This window comes from Corticium candelabrum, chromosome 19 (assembly GCF_963422355.1).
Source record: "Corticium candelabrum chromosome 19, ooCorCand1.1, whole genome shotgun sequence".
Lineage (NCBI taxonomy): Eukaryota > Metazoa > Porifera > Homoscleromorpha > Homosclerophorida > Plakinidae > Corticium > Corticium candelabrum.
The window spans coordinates 4,515,052-4,528,257 of NC_085103.1; the positions used below are offsets into that span (position 1 = coordinate 4,515,052).

General features: G+C 41.6%; 4 protein-coding genes across 5 annotated transcripts in view; 1 reads left to right on the top strand and 3 right to left on the bottom strand.

Annotated features, from left to right (window-relative positions):
* The window catches only part of LOC134194722 (MFS-type transporter SLC18B1-like), a 1,512-nt gene extending 964 nt beyond the window's left edge, over nucleotides 1–548 (bottom strand). For both annotated transcript variants that reach the window (XM_062663669.1, XM_062663670.1), the window contains exon 1: nucleotides 1–548. This exon is cut by the window's left edge. In XM_062663669.1, the coding sequence (XP_062519653.1) occupies nucleotides 1–533 (533 nt within the window). In that variant the 5' untranslated portion in view covers nucleotides 534–548.
* A 463-nt stretch (nucleotides 549–1,011) lies between these two features.
* LOC134195061 (uncharacterized) lies at nucleotides 1,012–2,361 on the top strand. Its single transcript, XM_062664069.1, has 2 exons — nucleotides 1,012–1,180; nucleotides 1,235–2,361. Exon 2 carries the CDS (start codon nucleotides 1,294–1,296, stop codon nucleotides 1,975–1,977), a length of 684 nt encoding a protein of 227 aa, XP_062520053.1. The 5' UTR covers nucleotides 1,012–1,180; nucleotides 1,235–1,293; the 3' UTR covers nucleotides 1,978–2,361.
* A 354-nt stretch (nucleotides 2,362–2,715) lies between these two features.
* On the bottom strand, nucleotides 2,716–3,957 carry LOC134194930 (MFS-type transporter SLC18B1-like). Its single transcript, XM_062663913.1, has one exon. It carries the CDS (start codon nucleotides 3,843–3,845, stop codon nucleotides 2,913–2,915), a length of 933 nt encoding a protein of 310 aa, XP_062519897.1. The 5' UTR covers nucleotides 3,846–3,957; the 3' UTR covers nucleotides 2,716–2,912.
* Nucleotides 3,958–9,278: 5,321 nt separating this feature from the next.
* Nucleotides 9,279–10,724, bottom strand: LOC134195005 (MFS-type transporter SLC18B1-like). Its single transcript, XM_062663998.1, has one exon. It carries the CDS (start codon nucleotides 10,653–10,655, stop codon nucleotides 9,375–9,377), a length of 1,281 nt encoding a protein of 426 aa, XP_062519982.1. The 5' UTR covers nucleotides 10,656–10,724; the 3' UTR covers nucleotides 9,279–9,374.
* Nucleotides 10,725–13,206: the final 2,482 nt, after the last annotated feature.

Sequence of the window (13,206 nt, forward strand, 5' to 3'; positions counted from 1 at the left end):
ACAAAACCAACAGTTTCTGCAAATCCGTAAATACCCCACATAGCACCTGTATGAGCGGGAAACATGCCTAACAATAAAGCCATTGATGTTGCATCAAATGCAGCTTCTCCAACTCCCATCACAAATCGGATGACGATACTAAGTCCAATAAATGGTGACCACTCTTTCACATACTCCAGAAAACCAAAAAGCACTGTACATCCGCCCACTAAGAAAACCCCGGATGTTGTCAGGAACCGGGCACCCAACCGGTCTAGGTATCCTCCAACAAACATGGACACGACGAAGGCGGACAGCTGAAGACTACCGACCATTATACCAACTTCCGTGTCTGCTTTCGAGCCTTTCCTTTCGGCAGCAATCTGAGGGTAGAAAGGAGAAGGCAAGTAGATGGAGAGGTAGTTCATGAAGGCGCCCACCAGAATCACTGCCACAGTCATGTACCGACGCACTGTTCGTTTTGAAGGTTTTGTCGTTTGGCTTTCATCGGTAGCCGCCGAAGAGCGTGAGAGGAGAGGAAGGTCTTCATCCATGCGTCTAGCCCACTCGCCGCGGGACGGAAGTAAATTCTACGCATGCGTCATATTTGGTGAGAGTATCCATTGCCACGCGGCTCCAGGGTTGTCTCTAGATACGTACTAAAGTACCCTACTGATCCTATTTTTATCGAATCAGGCTTTCTTCGAGGTCATTGAAATCTTTTTTATTTTTTGTTGAATCAAGTTTTTTCGAAGTTTTTTTCGAACTTCTAATGTTTCTGGAGGTCCCTGACTACACGGGTCTGGGAGGTCGAGGCTACGAGCCGGTAGAACTAGACGGCTCTGCATCTCTACCAACGATTCACTGTACCTGATCCATTATCTTTGGTGTAGGCATTTCGCGTTGACGGACAAACCTAGACTCTAGAAGAGATGTTACGTGTATTTCTTTCTGCGGAAATGAATCTCCCGTTGCGCTTGATAAACGCGAATGCGTAAAGAAACAAACTCTCGTCTATAGAAAGTTTTTCGAAGCGGAAAAACTATTTTCTTTACGAAACAGTAAAAATAACTTTATATGTATGTATGTATGTATGTATGTATGTATGTATGTATGTATGTATAAGATCAATAATTTGCTGAGAACAGTTCCACCAAACAAAGGTATCCAGCAACTGGCCAAATTTGATTCAAACCTACGGGTATGTCTTGATGCCATCATCCGATGTTCCACCTCAGACATGTCTTGGTTGCAGGTTTCATTGCCTGTTCGTCAAGGGGGACTTAGTCTCTAGGCCTACGAGAGGCGGTGAGAATGTCCTCTTCTGCATTCATTGGCAGCTGTAACTCCGTTCGGTCATTATGTTCTCGTCTTCTACCAACTACGCCACTTCTGGAGGAGTCAGTGCTCAATAGTAATTATTCGTCGCCTGACTATAGTACTTTTCCTGGAGAGTCTGCTGCTAGGGATCATATTCGAAATCTTGTGCCTGACTCGCTTGACACCATTGATCTTACCTCGAGTAGTCAACGTGACCTACAACGTCTCCTGGACACCAAGCTTTCAACAACAATCCTAGAGAAAGCAAGTTTGAGAGATCGTGCTCGACTAAACACGATATCTGCTCCTCACGCTGGAGCATGGCTAAGGGCAATACCCAACCCCAATCTCAGCCTTGCCATGCCCCAGAGGGAGTTCATAATCGCTGTTCGCACATGGTTGGGGATACCTTTCTTCCCACCTCCTCCAAGCTCAAAGCGTTGTTTTTGTGGACAGGTTCTAGACAGTTATGGGGACCATCTACTGGGTTGCGGAGAGGGAAACTGGAGAAATAGACGACACAACGCTCTTGCTGACGTAGTATTTGAAGCACTATTATCTGATAATGCCAATTGTCGTCTGAACAACGGCTTTGTGGTGACTCGAATGCAAGACCAGGAGATGTATACCATGCAGATTTTGAGAGAGGGCGACCGACTTACTTTGACATCACAATAAGAAATTCTCTCCAACCAACATATATGGTAAAGGCAGCTTGTCAAGCAGGGGTTGCGGCAGAAGCTGGAGAAAGACAGCTCATCTAAAGACATCGTTAGTGAGAATGGAGGTGTGTTTATCTACTAGTTGTTGAAAGTCTGGGCTTGTGGTCGCCGTCTAGTCTCCAGATTTTAAAATCAATCTGCAGAAGAACAACATTCCACAGTCACCTCACAATGAGCCAGGCCACGTCCTATTTCCACCAACGGCTTTCTATTAAACTCTGGTTGTATAATGCAAAGATAATTCTAGAGAGATTGTGTGTAGATTGCTCTGATGACGTTCTAGACTTTTTGTAGAATGGGGGGTTTGGGTTGGTTTTGGGTTAGTTTTTAAAAAGATAATAAAAATATAAAAATATATATATATTTGATTTTTAAGGATCAGTAGGGACCCCACTGGTGTCCGTCAGTGACTCACGGAAGCTGTGTCATTAGAGTAATTCTAAAAAAGATTCACGTAGAAAGTAATTTTTAGTCGCTACAACATGAACAAGCTAAGTACAACTTGTACTCGTAAAAAGTGACATCCAGTGTTTCTTAATTAATTAATTTGTTAATTAATCTGTTTGCACATAGTCAATGTATGTATTCTAGAGCTGCTAGATATTGCTGCTTAATTAATTAATTAAGCAGTGTATTACAAAGACAAAATCAGCTTTAATTAATTAACTAATACTAACAAACAATATCTCCATCTAATTAACTTTTAATATATTTGTTTTTTTATTGTCCAATACAACACAGCAACTTGATTGACATAGCTGTAGCTACTACAATACTACTGAACTAAACTGTTAGTAATCAATTACTAACAAATTCTCCAAACAAACTAAATACATTTCTATCTATATAATTACCATATCCACTCGATGCATCAAGCTCAAGTGTTTATTGTCATCTAGACATAATAGCCTTGACTATTGTGGCCACAATAGTGATAATCATCAGCAGAAAACTGGCAAAACCAAGAAATGAGGAGGAGATGCGAAAATTCAATGCAGCCGTCAGGAATCCAGCAATGGGAGCACCTAGTGCTCCAGACAAAAATATGGCTGCTAACACAAGTCCGGATACGGCTCCATTCAATGCCATGCTCGTTTCGTATCCTCTTGAAATAGCAATCTCACTGACATTGGGACCACCAGATATTGTAATAATAGACACTCCCAATCCAAGTAGTACCATTGCCACATACACACACCACGGCTTAGGAGAGAGAAATGAGAACACAAAGGATGGACCGATTATCATCATTCCACATCCTGTTATTAGTAACCCAACGATCATTACAATGCGTGGATTAGTAGCATCCACTACTACACCAATTACAAGAGATGAGATAAGACACGTTCCCCCTGCAATAAGAAATATCAATCCAATGTGAGCCACGCTCCAACCAAACTCTTTGTCAAGATACACCGCAAACGATGTATCAAGAAGTGCTAAAGCTGCATAGCAAGCAAACACGTTCAAGAGCATTAGCACTATAGATGGTATTTTCAGCAGCTGCCATACTGATACAACTTGATCATCATCAGACGAATCACCATCAGATTGATCATCATGAGTACCTTCGGTTAAGGAACGGACGTCTGACAGTAGATACCACAAAAGTGGTGTAAACGACAACAAAATACCACCAATGACCACAAAAGGAAAATAAAAGCCTTCAACATGGTACAGCATTCCACCAAGCGGTGCTCCACAGACAAAACCAACAGTTTCCGCAAATCCAGCAAGTCCCCACATAGTACCTGCACGTGTAGGAAACATGCCTAACAACAACGCGATTGATGTTGCATCAAATGCAGCTTCTCCAACTCCCATCACAAATCGGATGACGATACTAAGTCCAATAAATGGTGACCACTCTTTCACATACTCCAGAAAACCAAAAAGCACTGTACATCCGCCCACTAAGAAAACCCCAGATGTCGCCAGGAACCGGGCACCCAACCGGTCTAGGTATCCTCCAACAAACACGGACACAATGAAGGCGGACAGCTGAAGACTACCGACCATTACACCAACTTCCGTGTCTGCTTTCGAGCCTTTCTTTTCGGCAGCAACCTGAGGGAAGAAAGGAGAAGGCAAGTAGATGCAAAGGTAGTTCATGACGGAGCCCACCAAAAGTACCGCCACAGTCACGTACTGACGCAGCAGTCTTTTTGAAGGTCCCGTGATCTTTTGGCCTGCATCAGTAGCCGAAGACAGTCTACGAAACATGACACACTGTTTTATCTTTTAAAGATCCCGTATGTTTAAAGATCCCGTATGTTGAGCAGACGTACATGTTTTGGGGAGTGGCTTCAATTAATTACAGTTGCCAACATCCGCTCTCGTTGACAATTATACCACTCACATCCGTCTAATGGTTGAAGAGGTTCCGCCTCGGGTTAATAATCTGGCGTATTGTGAGATGCATTTCTCCAATACAATAGTCAGTAGTCAGTAGACAGTATCTTAATAGACAGTAGTCCCGAATACGGGGACGGTTGGTCTGAAGTTTTTGGTGTCCGTTTTTGGTTGTTTTTTGCGCATTAGTTACATTTCTCTATTTTCTAGGGAGAGTGAACTCAGTTTCACTTCTCCCTAGGGTTATATCATTTGAGTTTTCAGCCGTTTCAGTGAAGTGGAGATGCGCCGTAACATTCTTGTTGGATCTCGTGGATTTTTATATCTCAAAGGCATTAACTCTTTCTGTCAGTTCTTATCACTGGGTCATCGCGGCAGGAAGAGTCTGCTTTTCAACATCATCAAACACACTATTGAAGAGTCCTTCAAGATATGGATTATTTGTAATAGACTGTAGTGAACTGTTCTAGCGTTTTGTCTTTTCTTCGTGTTTAAATGTTTACGTTTTCAGTTAGAGCCTAATTTAGTTCCTTGTTAGCGCCGCAGTATTGCAAGCTGCGCAGAGCTATGTACAGGTGTACTAGTGGCTCCCCAAATGTTTATTCAAATAAACGGGTACAATCATCATGTATTGTGAGATGCATCCCTCCAATACAATAGTCTAATATATTGTGAGATGCATTTCTCCAATACAATAGTCTAATGTATTGTGAGATGGATCCCTCCAATACAGTAGTCTAATGTATTGTAAGATTCATCCCTCCAATACATTAGTCTAGTCAGACTTTTCCCAATTTCAAAATTACCACAGATGAAGTTGAACCTGCTATATCTCTGTCACTGAGGATACACTCCAGGAGCATTGAAGATGGTGTACATGTACATGTACCTCTTTCATTGAAGATGCCATTGAATCTGCTGTAAATCCATCATCATTCTATAATTAATTATTTCATTAATATAAAAATAGACAACAAAGCTGACGTCAGACAACACAGTGGCCTTTTGGGTATTACAATTCACTCGAGTTTTGTTCCCTTCAAACGGAAACAACAACCTACATTTAACAACCAATAGTTCTGCATCGCTACGGCAGTTCATCTAACTCTTCAAACCAGTCTCACAGATAAACACTACATACACGTTCCAATTACAGGCAATCAACTAATCCGGTTGGCATCAGTCAACTCATCAGTGGTTGTTGTTCTATTGGACTAACTCCATCAGGAAGCAAGGACTTCTGTGATCTACTAATAGAGAAATCGCAAAGTCAGTGTACATGTTGATAGTCCAGTGTATTGTGAGATGCATCCCTCCAATACAATAATCTAGTGTATTGTGAGATGCATCCCTCCAATACAATAATCTAGTGTATTGTGAGATGCATCCCTCCAATACAATAATCTAGTGTATTGTGAGATGCATCCCTCCAAGACAACAGTCCAGTGTTTCAGTGAGAGGCTCTGCGTTGGCATGATCAAATTTCAGCACAGTTCTCTGATTCCAACGTATATTTAAACAGCAAGGTGCTGCCGACGTTTCGGCTGTCGTACTACAGCCATCTTCAGGGCAAATATTCAAATATTAGTAAATACAATGGAGTAGTTGTGATGTCATAAATACAAGTAACCAATAGTTGACCAGAACTATCTACACTAAGATGTACAAATATGATGAAACTTGGACTAGTGATATGTTGTTGTAGTCTTCATGAGACTTGCCCAACATTTTGATAGTTCCATTCCCTCGTCCCTATTGATAAGTAGATGTTGTTGGTTAAGTTGAATGTGTAATGCCTCTTTCATCCTAAGTTGTAATGTAGTAGATGCATGCGCTAGAATACGTGTACCATCCCAATCCATATTACATGTTTGATTCGACCATGTGTGTTCGGCGACTGCTGATTTCTCATTTTTCATTTTTCTGCAAAGTTCCTTATGCTCCTTTAGTCTTGTTGCTAATCTCCTTTTGTCTCATCAATAAATGTCTTTCCACAGGCACATGGTATTTGATAAATGAGATGTGATTGATGTTCTTTAGGTATGGGATGTTTAACTTTGCATAACATATTCCGAAGATTCCTCCCTGACTTAAATGATACCCGAATATTATATCCTTTGCATATTCGTCGAATATCCTCGCTCAATCCTGAGATGTAGGGTAGAACTATAGATGCACAGAAGGTATCTGGAGTAGAAGTTGAAAGAGATGAAGATTGATGTAAAGGATGTAGAGTTGAATGAATAAAGTTGGCGGGGTATCCATTGTGCTGTAATACTTGTAGAAGATGATGCTGTTCTTGTTTCAAGTCTATGGGGGATATGGTGACATTCTTGGCTCTATCATATAGACAACGTATAAGTCTTTTCTTAACATGATGTGGATGGTGGGAGTTAAAGTTGAGGTACCGGTCGGTATGAGTAGATTTTCTTTATACAGTGATGTTGAGGTAACCATCGTCCTTTCTTGATAATAATGTGTCAAGGAAAGGGAGGGAACCATTTGTTTCTAACTCCATACTGAATTTAATTGAAGGACGAATACTATTGAGATGTTGTAGAAAACTATTGACTTGTGATTTTTTCATAATACAAAAAATGTCATCCACATATCGTTTCCATAGACGAGGTACATAAGGGGCTGAGGTGAGGGCTAAGTGCTCAAAATATTCCATAAATAAGTTAGCGACGATAGGTGATACTGGTAAATATTTTGAGCACTTAGCCCTCACTTCAGCCCCTTATGTACCTCGTCTATGGAAACGATATGTGGATGACATTTTTGTATTATGAAGAAATCACAAGTCAATAGTTTTCTACAACATCTCAATAGTATTCGTTCTTCAATTAAATTCAGTATGGAGTTAGAAACAAATGGTTCCCTCCCTTTCCTTGACACATTATTATCAAGAAAGGACGATGGTTACCTCAACATCACTGTATAAAGAAAATCTACTCATACCGACCGGTACCTCAACTTTAACTCCCACCATCCACATCATGTAAAGAAAAGACTTATACGTTGTCTATATGATAGAGCCAAGAATGTCACCATATCCCCCATAGACTTGAAACAAGAACAGCATCATCTTCTACAAGTATTACAGCACAATGGATACCCCGCAAACTTAGTCATTCAACTCTACATCCTTTACATCAATCTTCATCTCTTTCAACTTCTACTCCAGATATCTTCTGTGCATCTATAGTTCTACCCGACATCTCAGGATTGAGCGAGGATATTCGACGAATATGCAAAGGATATAATATTCGGGTATCATTTAAGTCAGGGAGGAATCTTCGGAATATGTTATGCAAAGTTAAACATCCCATACCTAAAGAACATCAATCACATCTCATTTATCAAATACCATGTGCCTGTGGAAAGACATATATTGATGAGACAAAAAGGAGATTAGCAACAAGACTAAAAGAACATAAGGAACTTTGCAGAAAAATGGAAAATGAGAAATCAGCAGTCGCCGAACACACATGGTCGAATCAAACATGTAATATGGATTGGGATGGTACACGTATTCTAGCGCATGCATCTACTACATTACAACTTAGGATGAAAGAGGCATTACACATTCAACTTAACCAACAACATCTACTTATCAATAGGGATGAGGGAATGGAACTATCAAAATGTTAGGCAAGCCTCATGAAGACTACAACATATCACTAGTCCAAGTTTCATCATAATTGTACATCTTAGTGTAGATAGTTCTGGTCAACTATTGGTATTTATGACATCACAACTACTTCATTGTATTTACTAGTATTTGAATATTTGCCCTGAAGATGGCTGTAGTATAACAGTCGAAACGTCGGCAGCACCTTGCTGTTTAAATATACGTTGGAATCAAAGAACTGTGCTGAAATTTGATCATGCCAACGGAGAAACTCTCACTGAAACAGTCTAGTGTATTGTGAGATGCATCCCTCCAGTACAATAGTCTAGTGTATTGTGAGATGCATCCCTCCAATACAATAGTCTAGTTTATTGTGAGATGCATCTCTCCAAGACAATAGTCTAGACAGACTCTTCTACACGTTCTAAATAATTGTTCTGTTCTCCTTAAGAGAGGCTGTTATAATACCCGGCACGACGCTGTTCTCAAGATAATCTACGACACCATCTCTCAGAATACGTCCACCAGTAATTACAACGTTTTCGCTGATCTTGCCTGCAGCACTGTTCCATTTCCAACAGACATCGTTGTGACCGCCAAAAGACCTGACGTCATTCTATGGAACGACGTGGTACAGAGAATTTACCTAGTAGAACTTACTGTCTGTCATGAGTCCAACTTCGATGCAGCTGACGAAAGAAAAACTGCAAGATATTACGACCTAGTGCAGTCTCTGTCAGAAAAGAGATATCTCGTAAAGCAATTTAACCTTCTCGTTGGATCGAGAGGTTTTATTCATAATGCCAATTTAAATTCTTTGTGCACGGAACTACGTATACCAGCTAGGACAAAGGAGAACATGTGTCTTCAGATTATCAAGACTGTCATGGAAGAGTCATTTAAAATCTGGATCAAGAGGAACAGTTCATAGCCTTGTTACTGTGTTTAATTAATGGTTAACTTAGTCTTCTCTTTTACTTTAGTCTTGCTGTGCTAGCCAACTTCGTTGTAGCTAGTCTAGAGCTCTTAGCTGCTGTCCCATATGTCGCCACGGGATTGTTAACCGTGTTGGACAGGGGTTGCTAGCTGCTCCCCATTTGTTTATTTATTTCAATAAATGGGTTTGACCGTGTATTGTGAGATGCATCCCTCCAATACATATTTCTGCTTAATTAATTAATTAAACAGTGTATTACAAAGACAAAATCAGCTTTAATTAATACTAGCAAACAATATCTCCATCTAATTAACTTTTAATAAATTTGTTTTTATTGTCCAATAAAACACAGCAACTTGATTGACATAGCTGTAGCTACTACAAATACTACTGAACTAAACTGTTAGTAATCAATTACTAACAAATTCTCCTAACAAAATATAACAGTCTTGACTATTGTATCCACAATAGTGATAATCAGCAGTAGAAAACTGGCAAAACCAAGAAATGAGGAGATGTGAAAATTCAATGCAGCCGTCAGGAATCCAGCAATGGGAACTCCTAGTGTTCCAGACAAAAATATGGCTGCTAACACAAGTCCGGATATGGCCCCATTCAATGCCATGCTCGTTTTGTATCCTCTTGAAATGGCGATCTCACTGACATTGGGACCACCAGATATTGTAATCATAGACACTCCCAATCCAAGTAGTACCATTGCCACGTACACACACCACGGCTTAGGAGAGAGAAATGAGAACTCAAACGATGGACCGATTATCATCATTCCACATCCTGTTATTAGTAACCCAATGATCATTACAATGCGTGGATAAGTGGCATCCACTACTACACCAATTACAAGACACAAGATAACACACGCTCCACCTGCAATAAGAAATATCAATCCAATGTGAGCCTCGCTCCAAACAGTCACGTTCCAACCAAACTCTTTGTAAAGATACATCGCAAACAATGATGTATCAAAAAGTGCTAAAGTTGCATAGCAAGCAAACACGTTCAAGAGCATTAGCACTATAGATGGTATTTTCAGCAGCTGCCACACTGACATGACTTGATCATCATCAGACGGATCATCATCAGACGAATCATCATCAGATGGATCATCATCAAACGGATCATCATCAGATTGATCATCATGAGTACCTTCAGTTAAGGAATGGATGTCTGACAGTAGATACCACAAAAGTGGTGTAAACGACAACAAAATACCACCAATGACCACAAAAGGAAAATAAAAGCCTTCAATATCGTACAGCATTCCACCAAGCGGTGCTCCGCAGACAAAACCAACAGTTTCCACAAATCCAGCAAGTCCCCACATAGTACCTGCACGTGTAGGAAACATGCCTAACAACAATGCTATTGATGTTGCATGAAATGCAGCTTCTCCAACTCCCATCACAAATCGGATGGCGATACTAAGTTCAATAAATGGTGACCACTCTTTCACATACTCCAGAAAACCAAAAAGCACTGTACATCCGCCCACTAAGAAAACCCCAGATGTCGCCAGGAACCGGGCACCCAACCGGTCTAGGTATCCTCCAACAAACACGGACACGATGAAGGCGGACAGCTGAAGACTACCGACCATTACACCAACTTCCGTGTCTGCTTTCGAGCCTTTCTTTTCGGCAGCAACCTGAGGGAAGAAAGGAGAAGGCAAGTAGATGCAAAGGTAGTTCATGACGGAGCCCACCAAAAGTACCGCCACAGTCACGTACTGACGCAGCAGTCTTTTTGAAGGTCCCGTGATCCTTTGGCCTTCATCGGTAGCCGAGGACAGTCTACGAAACATGACACACTGTTTTATCTTCTAAAGGTCCCGTAACTTGGGCAGGCGTATTGGTTTTGGGGAGTTTTACAGTTGCCAACATCCGCTCTCGTGACAATTATATCGCCCACATCCGTCTAATGGTTGAAGAGGCTCCGCCTCGGGTTAATAATCTAGTGTGCCGTCCAATACAATAGTCTAGTGTATTGTGAGATGCATCCCTCCAATACAATAGTCTAGTGTGTTGTGAAATGCATCCCTCCAATACAATAGTCTAGTGTATTGTGAGATGCATCCCTCCAATACAATAGTCTAGTGTATTGTGAGATACATCCCTCCAATACAATAGTCTAGTGTATTGTGAGATGCATCCCTCCAATACAATAGTCTAGTGTATTGTGAGATGCATCCCTCCAATACAATAGTCTAGTGTATTGCGAGATGCATCCCTCCAATACAATAGTCTAGTGTGTTGTGAAATGCATCCCTCCAATACAATAGTCTAGTGTATTGTGAGATGCATCCCTCCAATACAATAGTCTAGTGTATTGTGAGATGCATTCCTCCAATACAATAGTCTAGTGTATTGTGAGATGCATCCCTCCAATACAATAGTCTAGTGTATTGTGAGATGCATCCCTCCAATACAATAGTCTAGTGTATTGTGAGATGCATCCCTCCAATACAATAGTCTAGTGTATTGTGAGATGCATCCCTCCAATAAAATAGTCTAGTGTGTTGTGAAATGCATCCCTCCAATACAATAGTCTAGTGTATTGTGAGATGCATCCCTCCAATACAATAGTCTAGTGTATTGTGAGATGCATCCCTCCAATACAATAGTCTAGTGTATTGTGAGATGCATCCCTCCAATACAATAGTCTAGTGTATTGTGAGATGCATCCCTCCAATACAATAGTCTAGTGTATTGTGAGATGCATCCCTCCAATACAATAGTCTAGTGTATTGTGAGATGCATCCCTCCAATACATATTGCTGCTTAATTAATTAATTAACCAGTTGTACGGTATCCGTAGGCGCCTCGCGTTCGTGAGTTAAGCCTGGTTCACAATGTTGACGCCGACGTCGTCGTCGACGTCGACAATAGAAATGAATCCTATTCCAGCGTCGACGCCGGCGTCAACATCAAAGCATGGCGCCGACGTCGAGGCGGTTTCTTTGAAGTTTGACGTCAAGCCTAGTTCACAATACGACGCTGACGTTGACGCTGACGATGACGCTGACGCTGACGATGACGATGACGCTGGCGTGAGCGTCGTATTGTGAACATGTCAACGTCGACGACGTTCGTCGCAGCGTTCGTCCAGCGTTCGTCCAGCGTTCGTCCAGCGTTCTTGACGCTGGAGTTGACTCGAGTTCAACTCTAGCGTCGATTCCGGAAACGTAACCGGAAAACACGTGATTACTTTCTACAAATCAAAGAACAGTCTTATCAAATCCCGGATTTCGCATGGAGGGTCTAATCGACAGCGTGCGGAGTTATCCGTGTCTTTGGCGCGTACATCTAAAATTCTCCCTGTTGCCGCCTTCGTTGAAAGATTGGTCTGACCCACATTTGCCGTTGTTGATATTCTCTAGCTCTACGCCTACGGCGACGAATGAGAAATAGAAGAATTACAATTTCTTCGTCCATCTACGATACACACGTGGTGTTACAATAACGTGCGTTAGCATACGCTCAACGCTCGAGTATCCAGACAGGTGCTGACCAACGTCTCCTGACGCTCACGGAAAAATATTGTGAATGGTACAACGTCATCGTCAGCATCAGCGTCAGCGTCAATGTCAACGTCCAGCGTCATCGTCAGCGTCAACGTCAACGTCAGCGTCGTATTGTGAACTAGGCTTCATACTGTGAACCAGGACTAACACGTCCAACGGAGTTTTCAGACCGTCTACTGAAACGCCGAGTCCTAGCTAGACAATACGTATTTGTTGAAACCGTAGCTGTCATGGAAGTAAACATGCAAACTTCCTAGTAGGGTAGGTGTACCTAATTGTGGACACTCCCCGGTAATTTGAGTTACAATCGCTGTTTTTCTCTGGTAACCTGCACGAAGAGACCGTGAAACATGTCCGATATACGCACCATTGTCTAGGCTTCGTAACGGTACCTGTACAACTACAATCGCACAACGTCAGCTAGCGCACTAGCAAAATATACGGGATAACGTCTGTAAACAGCTTGGACGCGGGGTGTATCCTAATTGTGGACATTGTTTTCTCCGTTACAGAAAGCGACTGAGCCTGAGTAACAGCTGGACTAGATACCTGAATGGTTGCCTCACAAGCTGGCATTTTGGGCCGCAATCAAAACCATGTGCTGTGGTGTATCACCTCTGTGTAAAATGGCATCGTGCCGTTCAAATTTTGCAGAAACCAAGTGTTCTGTTTACGATGCAATGCAGGAGACGATCAATCATGTTTAGATAAACGTCTCAAC